The sequence below is a fragment of the Peromyscus leucopus genome, chromosome 8b (assembly GCF_004664715.2).
Source record: "Peromyscus leucopus breed LL Stock chromosome 8b, UCI_PerLeu_2.1, whole genome shotgun sequence".
Taxonomy (NCBI): Eukaryota; Metazoa; Chordata; class Mammalia; order Rodentia; family Cricetidae; genus Peromyscus; species Peromyscus leucopus.
Window position 1 is genome coordinate 66,479,232 of NC_051086.1, and position 19,796 is coordinate 66,499,027.

At 42.5% G+C, this 19,796-nt stretch overlaps 2 protein-coding genes across 2 annotated transcripts in view; one reads left to right on the forward strand and one right to left on the reverse strand.

The window, feature by feature from the left end:
* Nucleotides 1-3,830, forward strand: part of Slfn5 (schlafen family member 5) — a 29,646-nt gene extending 25,816 nt beyond the window's left edge. The window contains exon 4 of the mRNA XM_037200537.1: nucleotides 3,765-3,830. Within this exon, the coding sequence (XP_037056432.1) occupies nucleotides 3,765-3,790 (26 nt within the window). The 3' untranslated portion in view covers nucleotides 3,791-3,830. The remainder of the gene's footprint in view (nucleotides 1-3,764) is intronic.
* LOC114691564 (schlafen family member 13) lies at nucleotides 1,417-17,510 on the reverse strand. Its single transcript, XM_028867006.2, has 6 exons — nucleotides 17,232-17,510; nucleotides 16,677-16,857; nucleotides 9,633-10,696; nucleotides 5,615-5,767; nucleotides 3,193-3,916; nucleotides 1,417-3,021 (listed from the first exon to the last, which is right to left on the reverse strand). The coding sequence occupies exons 3-6, from the start codon at nucleotides 10,687-10,689 to the stop codon at nucleotides 2,235-2,237; spliced, it is 2,721 nt and encodes a 906-aa protein (XP_028722839.2). The 5' UTR covers nucleotides 10,690-10,696; nucleotides 16,677-16,857; nucleotides 17,232-17,510; the 3' UTR covers nucleotides 1,417-2,234.
* Between the last annotated feature and the right edge of the window lie 2,286 nt (nucleotides 17,511-19,796).

A 19,796-nucleotide genomic window follows, 5' to 3' on the forward strand; every position in this document is an offset into this window, starting at 1 on the left:
ACTGTCTCACGGACTACTCCATGATCCTAAAATTTTCTTTGTGTCCCCATAAGATACAGCGCCCCCTTCAGCAGGAAGTAGTAAGAGAAGCTACGCCCAAATTCCCAAATATACCAAGCTGACTTTGGGGATGTGTAAAAGTTAAAACCTTCCTTTTAAAAAAAGAAAGGGGAAGTGCTGTGGGATGTTAATGTATGTCCTGTGGGAGCCCTTCTTGGGCTCCTTGTGGCGTTACCCAGCAGGTCTGCATAGAGGATGATTAGGACCATGGGCCTGAGTGCAGGTGTCTGAGATGGTCTGCACTTGGCTGTACTGGGGGATGGTCTGTATGTCAAGTTGCTCTGATTGGTCAATAAATAAAACCTGATTGGTTGTGGCTAGGCAGGAAGTATAGGCGGGACTAACAGAGAGGAGAAAAAAAAAGAACAGGAAGGCAGGAGTCACTGCCAGCCACTGCCAGGACAAGCAGCATGTGAAGATGCTGGTAAGCCACGAGCCACGTGGCAAGGTATAGATTTGTAGAAATGGGTTACTTTAAGATATAAGAACAGTTAACAAGAAGCCTGCCACGGCCATACAGTTTGTAAGCAATGTAAGTCTCTGTGTTTACTTGGTTGGGTCTGAGTGACTGTGGGACTGGGGGGTGACAGAGGTTTGTCCTGACTGTGGGCAAGGCAGGAAAACTCCAGCTACAGCAGGAAAGCTGGTGCTTAGATGGAAACAAGGACCAGACTATTCACTACCACTTAATAGTATTATGTTTTTAATATTTTTTTTATTCTATGTGTTTTTCACATCATGTATCTGGATTGTGTCCATTCCCTGTCCCTTTGCACCTGACCTCCACTCATGTACCCTGTATCCCCAAAACAAAATGGAAGAGAAAAAAAAGGAAGAAAATAAATGAGAAAAATTTTAAAAAAGGGGAAGGAATTAAAAATCTCATCATGGAAGCTGCATTGTGACCCAACAAGTCACACTGTGAACCCCTTTGTCCATACATCTCTACTTGCAAGTGTTCATTGCAAAGAGTCATTTGTCTGGTTTGAGGCCCCTGGTCTCCACTACACATTCGATGCAGGGCCTCCACTAGGACTCTTCCGGGACGTCCCGATGCCACCCTGTGTTGTGGAGATCCTGCAGCTTTGTTTCTGTGGGTCAGGTTCCTTCACGTGTTCCAGCAGATCATAGATGGAGTGGATGTTGGGGCAGGCCAAGTCATAACCCTGGTTCTGGGCCTGGGCAGCTGCAGGGTTGGTCCAACAGATGGGTGATGGAGACAGCTCTTCCATAGTCACAATTTCAGGACTGGATCACCTACACCTGCACTAACAGTATTGGCTCTATTGTGCTGCCCTGGAGGTGTAGCGCCTGCTCTCCTGAGTGTTACAGCTGGTGGGGGTCAGGGATGGCTCTCCCACTCTTATGACCACAGGGCCAGCTCTCTCACCTGCCTCCAGTGTTGTTGGGCGCAGGGCAGAGGGGAGGTGGAAGGGCATCTCTCCCCATCCCATGCCACTTGTGGCTGATGAGGAGTGGGGCTAGCTCTCCCACACTCATGTCCTCAGCGTGAGTGTGATCACCTTTGCTATGTTGCCCCGACAAAGTGCAGGGCCTGCTTTCCAGTGTGTTGCTGCTGGTCAAGAAGTCAGCTCCCTCACCGTCTCAGCCCACTCCCTTCCTCTCTTATTTCTTCAGATATGCCTCTGTCCATAGGACTTGAACTCTCTCTCTCTCTCTCCTCACCCCATCCAAATAAGACACCATACTGTACCTCTGCTCACTCTAATAGTGGCCTGCTGGCTGGTGCTGCAAGGTGGGCCTGTGTTTCTCTTCTGAGCCCTGGGTGTTTTTGGTCCTTATACTTATAAATAAATACATTTAGTTTTCATAAATGTATTTAACAATTTAAAATGGCAGTCTATTTTAGAACTCAGATATGACTTACTATGTTGTATTGTTTTTATCTATAGTTTCAATCTTTGTGGTTTTAGTTTTTTCACAGCATGTGTCATGTGCACATTGTTTTGCCGTTCTTTTCTGCAACTTAGTTTTCAGCCTGAGATGCACAGCAACTTTCAGTGTCCACTGGTAATCTTTTTGTCAGCATTTTCTGAAACTGCGGGACAGAGCTTTGTACTATCTTTACCTTTCTTCTTGTACAGAAGGGCCTAGATGAGGTTTTGTTTTCCTATCGCCAGTGAATGAACCTAGGCCTCAAGCATCCCCTTCTACTACTGAGCTATATCAACAGGAGCAAAATGACCAGGAAGCCTCAGAATATACAGATGTTTCCTTGCTCTGGAAGCCAAGCAGAGCAGAAGGTTGTGGGAAATGCGCCACTCAATTGAATGGGGATCAATACCAAACACAATGGTTCTTTCCAGGCCTGAGAATCGACGGATGCTGTCAAACGTGACATCATCCATCTGAGACACTCTCTTCTTCCTCATTTCTCTCAGGAAATCACCTTTATGTATATTCTTTTGCTCCTCTGTGCTGAAAAGCACAGCGATATCTTGGGGAGAATAGCCATTCCTCAGGAAAAAATTGCACTTATCTGCTACATAGATCACCATGTCTTCCATGCTCAATTGTCTGAGCTCCAAGCTGCCTGATACACCTTGAGCCCAGGTAAATTCATTGAGTATATCCAGGCACTTGGGAGGGATCCTGGGTGGAAGGTTATCTCTGATTTCCTGTAACTCCTTTTGTAAGAACACAGCTATTCTGTCTGCATTGCGTATCACTCTTGTGAGCTCTTCCTTTGGATCCTGGCATGAGAAACTTGGGAGGCCACTCTGTTGCGTGTGGCTGGTCTGAAAATAGTCCAGGAAGATCCAGAGAATTCTGGTAGAATTTTTCTCTCTCTGAATGATGACTCTTGCCTTATTATACCAGTCCCCATTTTCAGTGCGGAAATTCTGAGCTTCATCAACAATGATGTGTTGGATTCTGTCTGTCTCAAATTCATTTTTCATGAAAGTTTTCCGGGTCACTGCCCGGCAAATATTTTTTGCCCTGTAACAGTGAAAAGGACATTAGGTGTTTCTCTAACTGTATCACATGCCCAGCAACACAGTACTGCTGTGACAGGTCATTGTACTTTCTAATTCCCAAGAATCAGGGTAACTTAAGAGAAAAATTCAAACCCAGATTGATAACACACAGACAGAAGATCCAAACACTTACCCGATAAAGTCCCTCAAACGCTGATTTTCACAGATGTAGAGAATTCTATCTGTTTCACAGTGGAATGTGTTTCTGATCTTTTCCATGATCTTCATGGCCATGATTGTCTTCCCTGACCCCGGCAAGCCATGCACAAACAGTTTCTTGGCTTTGCGGAGATTTTTTGAGAATATCTCATACTGTTGGGCTGTGAGAAGATTCAAAATTTCACAGCCAAGCTGGTCACTCAAGAAAGATCTGAAGTTGAGCAAGACAATCACAAGGGCCTGCAGCAAGGCTTCCATTTCCTGGGTGTTTGCAAGGTTGTAGGAACGTGGGTAATCTAAAGAAGAGGCTGACAACTCACTGGTCTCTACATTGCTCTCACAACTCAGACAGAGAACCTTGGTTATGACACACACCCGCCCAGTGTAGCCACCAGTGTTCACTAGCTTCTGCTTCAGAGTAAAGGCAGTGTGGGTACAGTAGTCCTTTCCCCACTCATCCTGCTCCTCAAGAATGGTGTAGAGGGTGGGGGAGCTATTCTCTGCAATCAGCAGAGCATCACAGATGACTCCCTGCCTCTCTTCCAGGTCCAGGTCCACAGCCCAGCTTCTAGAGACAATCAGCAAACCACAGGAGACAGAACCCATTTCCTGGTTTATTAAGTTCTCCAATCTCTCATGCTCTGAGCACAGCTCGCTCCAGAGGGATTCAGGAGTATATGTCAAACGTCCTGGTGACACTGGACATGGAAAGAATAGATAAGATTTCAAATAAGTGTTTGTATTGTTTCGTATGATTCACATACTATGTCTAAAATGGAGAATTAAATAGATAGCCAGCACAAAAGAAACTCAATGGTGTTTTTTGGAGTTTTTTTTTTTTTCTCACATGTTTGGTCTGGGTATACTTCTTACCTTACAGGTCTTTTGCTTATTTATTATGGTTTACAATTTTGCATTATTGTGGTGTGTGTGTGTGTGTGTGTGTGTGTGTGTGTGTGTGTGTGCGCGCGCGCGCATGCGTGCGCTCTGTATGTGTTTCTTGTTTTTTTAATTTTTTTTCTGTTTGTTTTGTTTTAGTTGCCCATTTGTTGTGTAATGAGACAGAGAGAGAGAGAGAGAGAGAGAGAGAGAGAGAGAGAGAAAGGATGTGGATTTGAGTGGGTGGGGAGGTGTCAAAGATCTGGGAGGAGCAGGGGAGGGGAAACTGTAATCAGAATATATTGTATGAAAAAATCTGTTTTTAATAAAAATTAAAATTATAATACATTTTAAAAATAAAAAGGGAACTAAGCTCTTCTGTGTAGTACAACTTAAGAGATCCCCTTTAACTCATATCCCACCAAGCTGATGGAATGATGTGACCTTCCCATTATTTTACAGAAAAGTCTGTGCCAAGCAAAATGGAATTTATTGACCCTAAAAAAGTGCAAGAAAATCTGTGCAGTTATTTTTATATCAGATTCCTTTGTGGAAGGTTAAAAAAAATCTGATAAACTAAAAAGTAAAAAAGAGTTCAGGTAAATTAACTTTGAAAATGGATCTATGATGCTGGGCATTGGTGGCGCACACCTTTAATCCCAGCACTGGGATGCAGACCCTGGCAGATCTCTGTGAGTTCAAGGCCAGCCTGGTCTACAGAACAAGATCCAGAACAGGCATTAAAGCTACACAGAGAACTTGTCTCAAAACCCAAAAAAAGAAAAAAAATAAATAAAAAATAAAATGGATCTATGGCTATCCTAATACATTAATTATCTGGGACATCATACATGTTTATATATACACAGGATGTCTCTGTATTGTATTCAATTAATAGATCTCACAAATATTCAGAGTGTGAAGTTAAAGAGGCTATTTCCTTCTTTTAGAAACCCTGATCTTTCCTAAGTAGGAATTCCTAGACATAGCTAAAAGCTGACATAATCTATCATCTTAAATTATTATTTTGAACCAAGCCCAGACCCTAGTGACTCATTCTCATCACCTTCTTTGAAGACAAATTACTCATGGTTCCTGTGTGCCCTCCTATTCCGCCATGTGAATGCTTGTGTTCTTTCCTCTGTCCCTAAAAGCTGACAAAACCGTCAACTGTGTCATTGTGCTTCCAGTGTAAGGCTTTTGCTTTGGCTGTACTGGTTCAGTGAGTTCTGAACCCAGTGTCTGAACCCTTGAGAAGCCGACTTAAATGCACGTGCTCAAGCCCTGGCAACATTATGTCTTAAATTCCTGGTGTGGGCCTTTACTGCTGCATATTTATCAGATTTTGCAGTTACCCTGGTAGATGACTTCAACAGTACCCACACCTCATTCCCAAGGGATTTGTAGTACTATTGCATCATAAACTTGGTGTTGCAGAAGGCAGTCTCACTGATTTCTTTTTTAGCAAAGGTATTAAATGGTCTCTTACTCTTAATAGAAAAACTAGCTGTTCATACCTGGAAATAAACGCTTTTGGAGCTCGACTTTATTCTCCAGTCCTTTCTTAGAATACACTGGTCTGCAGCATGGAGGGCTGTTGGAGAGACTCAGCTGAGACTCAAAGTCTTCACACAGGTTACGGAGGGAAGATGACTGATTGGCAGCTGCCTCTGTGTGACCCAGTGAATGAAAACAATCAGAAAAACAAAGCATAGGCTCTATTCCAAAGGGAAAAAATTGAAAGAACACCAGAAATCATACAGAAGGGAAGTTGAAGCTTGATCCAGAAGGTAATATAAGCAGCCCTGGTGAAGAGACTGGAAGTCCCATCCACATGACAACATCAGAATCCTCAAAAGCTTCAAATCCAATTAGAAGGTTCTGGAGAGGCAGTGACTCCTCTGACATCACAGGTAAGCAGTGGAGAGGAGGTCCACCATGTCACTTCACTGGGTGTCAACTGGATAGAGGACCCACTGGTGAGTACTGAGCTACCCTGGGGTCCTGATAGTAAGAAACAATCTCAAATCAGGGATCCTGATGTCTGCCTGCCACTGTTTGTGGGCAGGGGACAGCTGTGAAAGGTAAGCATGGGGCAAGGAAGGACAGGGCACTGACATGGCAAGGAAGGAGGAGGCTGGACTCAGAAAGAGAAGCTTGGGGTGGAGAGATGGCTCAGAGCTCAAGAGCACTAGCTGGGAGGGAGAGGCATTACAGATCTATGTGAGTTCGAGGCCATTCTGGATATAGAGCAGGTTCCAGGATAGCCAGAGCTATGCAGAGAAATCCAGTCTTGAAAAACCAAAAAAGAAAATAAAAGTAATGTCTAGTTTCTCATTAGACCAAAATTAAATAAAATAATAGTAATGTCTAGTTTCTCATTAGACCAAAATTAAATAAATTTATAAACCAATAGCAAGAGAAACTACAGAAGTTTAAAAACACATGGAGATTAAATAACAAATGACCAGCACATCATTGATGAAATCAGGAAAGTAAAACATTCACATAACCAAATGAAAATGGAAGCAGCAGTTATAGGAACCTTTGGAATGTTTCAAAGGCACATCCAATAGTGGAGGTTATAGCTATGAATGATTACATGGAAAAACCAGAGCCATTTCAAGTAAGTAGCATCATGGAATTTCAACTCAGAGAAACAATTCACCAAACAAGAACAACCCAAACCAAAAATTAGTATATAGAAAAAAAATAATAATCATCAGGGTAGAAATTAATGAAGTAGAAATGAAAAGAATAATCAAAAGAATGAGTAAAACAGACCTTTTAAAAAATAGATAAGATTGATAAACCCTTAGCTAAACCAACTAATGAAAGAGAAGACATAACATTACAACAGGTATCAGTAAAATCCAGAGGATCGTAAGGGAACACTTTGAAAACCTGTATTCTAAAGAGGTGAAAAATCTAGGGTTTAGGATCAAAGGAGAAATCCTTGCACATGTATCACTTACCCAAACTAAATCAAGATTGCTCAAGTGGCAGCTGCCAAAATTCAGCTAAATCCCTTTCAATTCAATGCACCTTCTCACATTTGCATGAAGATTGTGTTGTCTATTTGCAAAGAGCTGAGACAGAAATACAACCTCCCATCTGTGCATACCCAACAGGAAGATGTAGAGAATCCTAGCAAAGAAAAGCCCAGAACTGGGTGGATTCATGTTGACTTCTAATAGACCGTCACTGATGAATTAACAGCAATGTTCCTCAAACTATTCTGTGAAATAGAAGGGGAGAAACACTATTAATCCACCCCATAAAGCTGTATTGTTTTGGTAGCACAACCATAAAAAGATAAAATAAAAAAATTAGCTGCTCGATTTCCATGATAAACTTTAAAAGGACCTGCAAACCAAACTTAACCCAACTCTGAAAAGATCACCTCCCATGATCAAGTAGGCTGCATTCCAGAGAGGCAAGGGTGGCTTAATATAGGCAAATGAATAAATGCAACGTGTCACATAAGTAGAATCTGGGACAAAAATCACAGATCATCTCACTAGATGCAGAAAATGAGTGTGTTGGAATTTTACATCTTTCCATAATAAAAGCCCTGAAGAAACCAGGGACAGAAAGAACAAACATCAACATGATAAAGGCTGCATATAACAAACCTAAGCCTAGCATTGTACTAGGTGAGAAAAAACTAAAAGAACTGTCTCTAAAATCAAGGTTCACTCTTATTCAAGGCAAGTGTACAAATAGAAAAGAAGTCAATTGTCCCATTTGCAGATGATCTGACCCTAAACTTAAAGACCTTAAAGACTCTACCAGTGAGCTCTTATACTTGATAACCTCCCGCAGAGTAGCAGGATATAAAAACCAATAGACAAACCCAGCAGCTCTTCTATATATCAGTAACAAACTTGCTGAGAAACAGATCTGGAAAATCTCCTTAATGACTGCTTTTAAAAAAATCCCTGAGAACATACCTAACAAAGGAGGCAAGAGGCCTCTCTAATGAAAACTTTCAACCCTGAGGTAGGAACCAGAATAAAAAGCCTCCTGTGAAAATGGCTGTAACTAAACTCAGGCCAATGAGTCCATACAAACCCTATCAAATTCTAATGATACTTTTCACAGAACTAAGAAAAACATCCTGAAGTCTATATAGAAGAACAAGAAACTGATTAGCCAATGAAGATTTAGCAAAAAGATAAATTAAGTCCAACCGAAATATACCACATCTCTTGTGGGTTCCTGACTCCCAGAGTTGGTAACATGCTAAACTTTGTTACCAGGTGATCATTATTATGAGGTTCCAGCATCTTATAGTGCTGGATTTTAAATAATAAGTGTATAAATAAGAAATCCATTTTCCTGGTACTGGTGAGATGGCTCAGTGGGTAAAGGTGCTGTGGTGGTTTGAAAGAAAATGGCCCCCAAAGGGAGTGGCACTATTGAGAAGTGTGGCCTTGTTGGAGGAAGTATGCCAGTGTGAAGGTGTGGAAGCCCATTTTCAGGTTTCTTAGTGGCTTTAGCCAGCAGGTCTGCATAGAGAGGGTGATTGGACCACGGGCCTGTGTGCAGGTGCCTGAAATGGTCTGCACTTGGCTGTGCCTGGGGGAGGTCTTTTTCTCCTCCCCTTGGCATTCCTTTAAATACCCTAGGGCAGAGACCGTCTAACCCTGATGGAATAGGTTCCAGGCCCTCTCGAGACTATCCTATATTTTCTATCTTTATCTCCACCCTCTATAATCCTTCTGTCTAATATTTGCTGCTACTCTCACTCAAGACCACTATGGGGAAATGTGGGGATGGTGGGTAGCCCCGTCTGCATGGAGACTGACTTTGAGGTCTCATATGTGCTCAAGATACTGTCCAGTCTCTCAGATCACTTCCTGTTGCCTGCAAGATGTAATACTCTCATCTACTTCTCCAGCAACCATCTGCCTGCACACTGCCATGTCCCACCATGACAATAATGGACTGAACCTCTGAAACTGTAAGCAAGCCACCCCAGTTAAGTATTTTCCTTTATAAGAGGTGCTGTGGCCATAGTGTCTCTTCACAGCAGTAGAAACCATGACTAAGACAGGCGCCTGCCTCCATGCTTGATGACCTGAGTTCGAATTCTGGCACCTACTTGGTGGAAGGAGAAGTGACTCATGTTGGTCTCTGACCTCCATGTGTGAACTGTGGCATATGCACACCAGTGCCACAAAAGAAATCTATTTCAAACTTTTAAAAAAGATTTATTTATTTATTATATACAGTGTTCTGCCTGCATGTAAACCTGCATGACAGAAGAGGGCACCAGATCTCATTACAGATGGTTGTGAGCCACCATGTGGTTGCTGGGAATTGAACTCAGGACCTCTGGAAGAACAGCCAGTGCTCTCAACTGCTGAGCCATGTCTCCAGTCCTACAAATTTCTTGTATCCAAAAAGCATCAAGATCCAGAGAAAGCCAACTTCAGTAGGTGAAAGAACTCAGACTTTCAGAGTAGGAAGGATACAGAGGAACTCAAAAGAGTTGGAAAGGACAGAGAAGGAAGAACTCTCCCCTCTTACCTGGACCAGCATCCATCATTATGTCTACCCACTCCTTAGTAGTCAGGTTGTAGATACGTTTCTCCTTGTCTACCATCCATGAAGTGGGATCTTCTGAGAACACAGCACAGCAGAAAGCCTCCACTTTGATCACACAGAGATAACCATGCAAATTCCCTTCGTGAAACACATCTATGACTTTGGTCTGGGGAGACACCTTTCCTTCAGATGAACAAAAATGGAAAACTGGCAACTTGGATATTGCTTCCTTTGCCACTCTTTCCAAAGAGTCCCGATCAATATTGTCTTTTGGGCATCCCAGGACCCTCTTACTCTTGTCATCCACTCCAATGAAAAGGTAGCCTCCAAGGGTATTTGCAAATGCAGAGACATACTCTGGAATTATATTTTTTATATAGTTTTGGATTTTTTTTGTAGAGAATTGTTTAAACTCTATATAAGTAGATTCAGGAAAAGGTAAGATTTGACCATATTCAAGTTTCTCACACTGGAAAATTTCAGAAGCAGATTTTAATTCAGGGTTGTTCTGATGCATAGTTTTGGATTTTTTAGCAGGTGAAGTTCCTTCATCAGTCAGACTACATTTGACACTCTTCTTGTCCTTTAGAAATGTGAATGCATCTATAAAATTCATTTCAATCACAGAAGTTCCAGATCTACGGTACAAGGAAGAATTTTGGCTGCAAATACGAGGCTTAGCAGAACCACTTCTAGGCCCACAGGTCCAAGATTTAACAAAAATGTAAAAATGTTTTCCTCGTTGTTGGGTCTCAAAGAAAGTCTGCAAATCAGAAGACTGGATAAGCTCTCTCAAAGACTGTTCCAAGTCCAGTCCCATCTCCACAGGATGATCACTGTTGTTGGCCATTTGTATCTCAATCACTCCTCCTCCAGAGTTTAACAGAGCACAGGCAGCCTTTGTAATATTTGTCTTCTCCAGCTTTCTCTTCACTAAGTCCATTTTCTTTCGGTTTTCTTCCCCAAGAGTCACTTCTTTTACACAGATGACCAAGTCTGGGTGAGACTGTGTCACCTCTAAGCAGAGATTTGTTTCCATGTTGGTCCTACAGTCAAACAATCCAAACACTTGTTTTACCCTTACTACAATTAATTCTCTCATGCACACAATTCATTCATCTACTTACTGAAAATATTTAGTCTTAGTCAAATATATCCTGTCAAAGCAATAAAATATCAAGTAATAAAAATAGTCTTTTCTCTTTAGAAATTGTTTTGGGGGTAATGAAAGTAGAACTTACCATCGCATGTGATATGGGCTATGGGAGGAAAAGCACATTAAAGAGGTGTCTGAACATATTTGCCCATTAAACTGTAGTTTAATAATGCTCCCAGGAGTATCTAATGTCACCTACTCACTGGAATTGTTAGAGTGAAGCCATCAGCATTGAGGTACAGTAGCAGGAGGAATCACCTAATACAAGGGTGTGCCATGGCATGAGATTTCACAGCTTGGAACATATTCCCAATGAACTAGGGGGCATATAGAGAATATACTGGAAGGAGATATCAAAAAGTCATGAAAACCTGGAGAGGCAGGAGAAACACAAAGGGAATAAGGTATAAGAGAATGGAGCACAGGGCCACCTGCTGAGAATTCAGGTATGTAAGCTAATGACAGGTGCTGCAAGTTGAGATTGGAAAGTCTATTGTATGATTTAGTGAAATGCCAGGAGGTGGTGGTGCATGAGTTTTATCCCAGCACTTGGGAGGCAGAGGTAGTGAGAGAGGTAGGAGGATCTCTGAGTTCAAGCCCAGCCTGGTCTACAGAATGAGTTCCAGGACAGCCAGGACTACACAGAGAAACTCTCTCTCAAAAACTCCACCCCCCACAAAAAGTATTTAATGAATGACACACTGGTGACTTGAAAGGACTGCAGAAGCTGAGGTCTTAGAGATGAATGCCAACAGACATGGCTTGGCTTGCAATTTCTATCACACACTGTTGCAGAATATTTCTTTATACAGTGTGAAGATGTGTCTTTGTGATTGGTTTATTAAAGAGCTGAATGGCCAATAGCTAGGCAGAAAGAGGTTAGACATAACTTCTGGGGACAGGAAGGACTTGGGGAAGAAGAAAGGCAGAGTTGTCAGCCAGATACAGAAGGAGCAAGACATGCAGGAGGAAAGGTAAAAGCCACCAGCCACATGGCAACACTCAGATGAATAGAAATGGGTTAATTTAAGTTATAAGAGCCAGTTAGAAACAAGCCTTAGCCAAGGCTGAGCATTCACAATTACTAAGAATTCTCCATGTCATTATTTGGAAGCTGCCTTGTGAACAGAGAAAGACTTGTTATATATGGTGCCCAATGTGGGGCTCAAATATCCAAACACAGGGCCTGAGAAAGCTAAGAAAAGTTCTGGACAAGGACCCAGATTTAGCTTCCTAGTCTTGCAGTGTCTCAGTCGGGCTGGTGCTCAGTGGCATACAGAGGCATGGTTACTAGCTGTTGACTGTGAGCTGGGTCAGTTGCCGGTACTGTGTGGGAGTGCTATGCACTAAGCTGAGCCATGTGGTGGCTGATGTGGTAGCAGTTTAAGATTTGTCCCACCTGGTCAGAGAATACTATAGATGCTTAGTAAAGTCAGGTTCAGACACAGAAAACCTGTAAAAGGGTACAGTATATTTAAAAATGTGCTTAGATGCTGAAGAAAGAAAAGAAAATGGGTATAGACAGTCATAGAAAAAATGGTTTAAACATAATAAAGTCTTTAAAGAGAGAGTAAAATAATATAAAAAAGTACAAGCAACATAAGGATGAAAATACACAGGGTGCCTGGATCCTTTATGGTGCTTTGTTAATTTTGAATTTTTTAAAATGTTAATGAACAGAGAACAACAGCTGCTGAGAGACATTTGATTGTGGAAGTGATTGCTGAATTAAATTACCATTATACTTTAGGGATGTCTTGGCTTCAGAATGGAAGTCAGATAACATGTGGTATTGGGGGAGAGGTTGTGTTTTTGTTTCCACAGGAAATGAAAAGCTATGTATTCCTTCAAATAAACTGAGATCAGATTTGACCTGGGAACATCTCCTGAAAATCTTGGCTACAGATATGAGGGAAAAAGTCAAGAAAGACTACAAGATAGTCTTGTATAAGCTGATCCCTCGATATGGGAACAGCTCTGAGATTGGATGAGACATGATAAATCTTGTTGGCTACAGAGTCCTCATGATTTATTATTACATGCCATCCTTTCATATGGCATGAATAGAGGTTTGGTTATACAGTCCAACCAAACTTATAAAGTTGGCAGATGTGTTTTACCTGCTCAAACATAAAACAGAAAATCATCTTTAGCTGATTAGTATACACTACACACGCCATACTTGTATTAATGCAGATATATATGTTACCTTTAAAAGTTTGTGTGTTTTCAGAAAAAAGGACCAAACGCCAATGAAGACAAGTAGCCCAGGTGGTCCAGCACCTCAGAATGCCTCTATTAGTGTCCTCAAAGTTCTACATCCAGAACTTCGAAGCTGCTAGCTGAAATGGTCTAGCCTCATGCACTCCTCCAGCCAGGACTTCAGATAAGCCCTGAACGTTCCCATTACTCAGAGACTGGACAACAAATGATACAGCTAGCTCTCCCAGGGCCATTATCTCCATTTTTTCAGGGTCCTTTAAAGAATTCATCACCCCCAGACAACAGAAAGCCGTCTAGAAAACATGACATCCACATTCTCAAGAAGTGGGGTGGGTGGTTTTTAGTTGTTCAGTAGATTATGGATGTTTATCATTGTTTGGGGGGGGGTTGACTTCAAGTTGTTATTGGTTATAGTCAGGGAGAAAACTCAGCAAAGGAGATTAGATTCAGGGATCTCATTCTGAGAAGAAAAAGGGGGATACAGAAATAATAGGGTAAAAGGGTAGATTATTGAATCTACTTTCAAACTAAAAAACCAACTACTAGTCTCAAATATCTTACATTGGTTTGGATTTTTGTATATTGATACAAATTTAGAGTTATCTTTGTTATACTGTCTATATGTTTCTACTCTTGTTTAAGATATTTTTGTATATTGATACAAATTTAAGGTTGTTTTTGTTATACTGTATATATGTTTCTATTCTTGTTTAAGGTATTGTACCTGTGCAGCTCATTTAAAAATGTAAAGTTTTAGTCCCTGAAAGTGATTCAGGATAAAAAACACAGATTAATAGTCAGTCATCTATGACAATCAAATTTGTAGTCACATTACACGTTTTCATGGTTAAACTGATATGTTGTAGATAGATAGATGGTCTTCAAGCACTTCAGAGACCTACAGAATATGGCATTTAAGATGTTTTAATAACCTAAGGCTTTTCATGACAATGAGACATATTTGCTCCTGGCAGCACCAATCTACTTCATGAAAGGATGATGGATGTCAAGAATCTTCACATGGAGTTTGCTTTCTTTGTGGCAAGGTTAGCCACTGGGCAGGGAACTGCTCTTGCCTTGAATGCTGACATTATGCTGTCCAAACTGGACAAGTGGGACACAAAAGAAAGTGACTGCCAAACTCTGCCAAGACAAGGTGGGACAGTCATTCAAAATTTCTGCTTCACAGAAAAGTCTGTCAGATATTCTAGGCCTGTAGGTTAAAATGGATGTCCCAATGTTACAGAGGAACCTTGGGAGACTGTTCAGACAGCCAGCTGTTTCTTTCATTTCTATAGTTTTGGAAGTTGTTTGTTCTGCACTTCTGTTTACTCAGGTGTGGTAGTATTGTGTTCCCCAAAATATTGTGTACCTTAATAAATTTATCTGGGGTCAGAGAACAGACAGCCACTAGATACAAAGGCTAGAAAATGGTGGCACTCACACCTTTAATTCTAGCATTCCAGAGATAGAAATCCCTCTGGATCTCTGTGAGTTCAAGGCCACATTGGAAATAACCAAGCAAGGTGACACACGCCTTTAATCCCAGAAAGCCAGCCTTTAATCCCAGGGAGTGGTGGTAGAAAGCAGAAAGATATATAAGGCGTGAGAACCAGAAACAAGAAGGCATTTGGCTGGTTAAGAATTTGGCCTGGTTAAGCTTCAGGCTTTTGAGCACAGTTCAGCTGAGACCCATTCCGGATGAGGACTCAGAAGCCTCCAGTCTGAGGAGACAAGACCAGCTGAGGATCCGGCGAGGTGAGATAGCTGTGGCTTGTTCTGTTTCTCTGATCTACCAGCATGGAACCCAATAACTCGCCTCGGGTTTGATTTTATTAATAAGAACTTTTAAGATTCCTGCTACACTCAGGTAATGTGATATCCTTCTTGGATGGAGTTGAAGAATACATAGTTATAGTTACAGTTTTCTTTGTTACCAAATTCAGAAAATTTGAATCTCACAAAAGTGTTGTAAAGTATATAAGGTTGAGAGACATAAAAGCTTAAAATATTTATCTAAGAAAATGTTTTGAGGTCTAAAAGAAGTTTTGGGTTGGTAATACAAATTAGGATAGAAGTGAATTAGTTACAAAATGTTGGACTCACCAGGATAGGACAGATATATTTTCTCTGAATTTGCCAAATACAAATGGACTGGACATTGTGAATGTAATTCTTACCTGATAATTGTTCTTATTGTTTATAGTTTTATTATGTTAGAGTTAAAACCTTTCCTTTTTATTTAGACAAAATGGGGGAAATGTTGCAGAATATTGCTTTACACTCTGTGAAGATGTGTCACTGTGATTGGTTTAATAAAGAGCTGAATTGCCAATCACTAAGCAGAAAGAGGTTAGGCAGGACTTCTGGGTATAGATAGGACTCTGGGAAGAAGAAAGGCAGAGTCACCAGCAGAACACAGAGGAAGCAGGACATGCAAGAGGAGAGGTAAAAGCCATGAGCCACATGGCAACATGTAGATTAATAGAAATGGGTTAAGTTTTGGAGCTAGTTGGAAACAAGCCTAAGCTAAAGCTGAGCATTCATAATTACTAAGAATTCTCCATGTCATTATTTGGGAACTGGCTGGTGGGACAGAGAAAGACTTGTTACAACATACTATTGTTATATTTATCTGGATACTAAAAATGCCTAACCCTATGTCCTTGCTAACTGCCTGGTGCCAGTAGAGGTCAGAAAAGGGCATCGGATCCCTAGGACCAGAGTTATAGACAGTTGTTCACTGCTATGTGGGTGCTGGAATTGAACCTGGCTTTTCTGCAGAAACAAGAAGTCTTCTTCACTCCTGAGCCATCTCCCCAGCCCACTCTCCACATATTTTTAGGAAGTAAAATCTTAAAAATGTCACATAACACAGAACAATGCTATACTAGAGTTTGATAGGCAGAATGCCTCCCAACAGGAAATGGGTGAGCTACCATGGAGGGGCCTGTGGGACAACAGGTTCAGAGTCAATAGCACCATTCTATGAGAACTGAAGAAAAGTGATCTTTGTCTGCCTTACACTACCGTAGAAACTGTTGGTGAAAGATTAGGCCTCTGATGGATGTGTGTGGAAAGCAAGGGTGGGACGAACAAAACTGTAGACGGGCTGGAGCAGTACACTGAGCAAAACAAGTTGGAACTGGCTATCTTGAGGCAGAACCAGAACAGAAAGAAATAGAGCTGTAGAACGAGAGACATTTGGGAAACTGAAATCACAGGGTCCTTTGGCTCTTTTCCAACAGCTTCTAGATTATAAACTCCGGGTTAGACAGTAACAGTGCTATTTCTGCCTCTCAGTGCCTCAGTTAAGGGCACTATCTTACAGGGGTTTCTAAGTCGCATCTGTAGAATCTCAACATTGCAATTTCAAAAACTGCAGCTGGGGGCCTGAGCACTTGCACTCTCGGAATCTAACTTGCACCTGATAACCGTGACAGGCTCTGCCAGCACAGAAACCTGCTGCTGAGGGCAGCCCTTGCGTGCATGCATGCGTTGTTCCGCCCCCCACGCCGCCGCCCCTCCCCCCTTCCCTCACTCCTCTGTCTCTGCTGGTCTCCCTTCCCCTGTGCGAGCCTAGTCAGGATCATCCCCTATCATCCTCATCCTTTTTAAGGAACTTGTGGCTGAGCCTGATAAAATACCTGGGTCTTCAGGCTGAAGAGACACACAGATGTCACCTTGGCTTCTGGGCTGCTCAACCAGGTTCCGGATTTGGCGGGCTAGACCTCGGTGGTGGCGCTAGGGCTGCAGGGCATAAGTTTGGCAGGCTGGCCGTAAGGTCCCGCCTTTCCTTTCCAATGGTTGCTCTGCTCCCTGCCAAAGCTGCGGAAACAGAGACCAATAGGAAGTCTACTAAATACCGGGAAACTTGAAACTCGTAAGCTAAACTTTAACCATCCTAAACGTTAGATACATTGAGCTTCCGAGTTGTTCCTGGCGTCTTTAGTTCCTCTTTTGGTCTCCGTCGCCATTCTTACTCCTTCCTGCTCTTCGGCTCTCCAAGCGCTCAGGCACCTGCCCATCGATCTGCATCTATCAATCAATCTATTTATCGAATCTATTCATATGCCTATATTAATTACACAAGATGCGATAAAACTCATTCCAGAGGAGAAAAGCTCTTCCCCAGGCCCTCACCTCTGCCTCCCGCCTCCCATCCGACCCTGGCCCCTTCGAAGGTTGCGCCCAATCCTCACCTCTTAATCTGAGGGAAAGAACTCCGAGTTCTTGCTCCGCTTCCCCTGGCTGCCTCGGAAAACAGAAGTTGGAAACAGGCACGAACCTTTGCCTTCCAGAAATCAGTCACTGGCACAAATCCTGCGGGTCTGTGGTCGGGTGGAGTTCCAGTGGGGGACTGGTCACCGGCCTGTGAGGCGCAGAGGAGCAGCTCTGTCTCCAGCTTGGGTAGGACAGTGGTCGCAGCCAACTGTTGAAATCAACCCTTCTAACTTCAGTACTCTGCTTAGGGGAAAACGAAACTGTTCGTTTTTTTTTTTTTTTTTTTTTTTGGGCCGGCTGCAGGTCTTTGGCACGCTGCCAGCTTGAGCTCACTGTTGGTTTAGGGTGGATTGGACTGTCTAGCAGCCCTTCTCTCTCCAGCTAAACCCTCATCCTGGGCCGTGGGCAGAACTCCTCACTGCAGGCCTGGCCCAGTGGGTTACAGCCCTGAGCTGCTGCCTCTGCCTGAAGGCCGAGTTCTCTGCAGTGGAAAGCTTCTGGCAGGAGCAGAGATTCACGCTAGTCTAGGGAGTGAGAGAGGAGCTTTTATCAGGATCTCACCCCCTGTCCTCGGAGGTGAAAACTAACCACCATTAACCCTTCATACTTGCAGATCTTTATATGTTGTGTGTTCCTAACGCATTTACACTTATCAGACATGTGTTAAAACAGTTAACGGCATCACGATATGCATTTTAGTTCATAACCTGTTTTCCCATGCTTCTAAACTCCATTTTCCAGTTCAGTATGTCTTCAGACCACCATCTTCAAATTTTTATTTAAAATGCTTATTTTCCAGGTTGTTTATATAACCAAGGACCATGAATCTACAGTGTTGAAAGAAACTACAGTCAACCTAGAATTCAATCCCCCCCTCCCCCCACTGGACAGAAAATAATGACGTTCTTTCCTGACAAAATGATCCAGCAAGGGATTTGTCACCAGCAGATCTCCATCACATGAAGCATTAAAAGCCCAATAGAAATTAGTACCAGAGCAACACTTGGAATCTCTCGAGTGAAGCCTACAGGGGTCATTAAGTGGATGTTAAAAGGTAATCCTCAGAAATACAAACGACCAATACATACTCTCAAAAGTTTTTAAAAAGAGTAATGGTGCTTAATCATCCGGGAAATGAAAATTAAAACTGCTTTGATATCCTGTCTCACCCCCGGTCAGAATGGCTGCTGCCAACCATGCGACTCTTAAACCACCGAGACCTAAAGAAGGACGTGGTGTCTGATTGTATTAGAAAGCTGCCTGCCTAAGCATGACACTCAGAGATGAGCAGTGAGCACAAACAGGAAGTAGGATAAGTCGGTCAAGAGGCTGTGTTCTAATGTGTATTTTTAGGGCTTTGTTGAAGCTTAGGTGGCTGTAACTGTGTGGCTTATTTCTGGGTCCTCTCTTTTATTCCACGGGTCTACATGTGTGGGTTTTGTACTAGGGCCACACTGTTTCTGTTACTATGGCTCTAGAACATGACTGGAGGATTGGGTCTTCTGGAAGCTCCAGCATCACTATTTCTGCCGAAGGTCTCTTTAGCAACTGGAGGCCGGAAGTGGCAGGTAAAAGTATTACTTTCCTTTTGAATACAGACTTTCTGCTCTGCCTGACTGAACCCAGGACAGCTCCCTGCATGAAACTGTGACAACTGGTGTTGATTAGCACCTAGGATTCACTGAACTGTGTACAGGAGACTCGGAGGTTTAGTTTCTCTCATCTTTTAGGTCTTCCTGAATGTCCTACCCTTTTGTTAGGAAGATGCCTTTTAGCTTCCTTGAGTGCACCCCTCCACCTGGCCCCAGAGCATATGTCTCCTTTCACACGAGTGGTGTATGCAAAGGTGGCAAAGAAGGACACCTCAAATGTTGCTCTAGAAATATAACTCAGGGGCTGGAGAGATGGCTCAGAAGTTAAGAGCACAGGCTAAGAGCACTGGCAGCTCTTCCAGAGGTCCTGAGTTCAATTCCCCACAACCACATGGTGGCTTACAACCATCTGTAATGAGATATGGTGTCCTCTCTAGCCTACGGGAATGCATGCAGGCAGAACACTGCATACATAATAAATGAATAAATCTTTAAAAAAGAAAATAAAATAAAAGAAATATTACCTCAAGAAGATCCTCCATTCTTCGATGTAGAGACTCCAGGATAGACAATTAGTGTGCTACCTGGTGTTTATTCATTTAATGGGGCTGGAGAAATGGCTCAGAGATTAGAAGCACTGGCTGTGTTTCTAGAGGGAAAGCCCTACACCCTGCTCTAGAAGCTCAGGGTGGAAATCCCCCAGCTGATTGCAAGTGTTGGCTCTTGTTAAGCTGCTGTCTTGCTTCACTTCCCCCTTCAACTGCCAACCGGGATGTAGTTTTCTGTGTTCTTTGTCTTTAAAAACTCCCTGTAATATGTGTTCAAGGCTTAATACAGACTCTCAATTCAAACTTTGGTCATGCTGAGTGGTCTTTGGGTTTCTACCCGGCAACAATAGTCTTGTCCAGGTGTATAGAGTGTCCTTGACTCTAAAGAGCAGATGTTTATCTC

What these genes read in the sequence shown, in the direction of transcription:
- LOC114691564 (XM_028867006.2), bottom strand. Translation starts at nt 10,689, where the DNA reads ATGGAAACAAATCTCTGCTTAGAGGTGACACAGTCTCACCCAGACTTG. An exon ending in AATGATGGATGCTGGTCCAG is followed by an intron (nt 5,768 to 9,632) that starts GTAAGAGGGGAG and finishes TGGGTCACACAG; the next exon opens with AGGCAGCTGCCAATCAGTCA. An exon ending in CCAAAAGCGTTTATTTCCAG is followed by an intron (nt 3,917 to 5,614) that starts GTATGAACAGCT and finishes TTCCATGTCCAG; the next exon opens with TGTCACCAGGACGTTTGACA.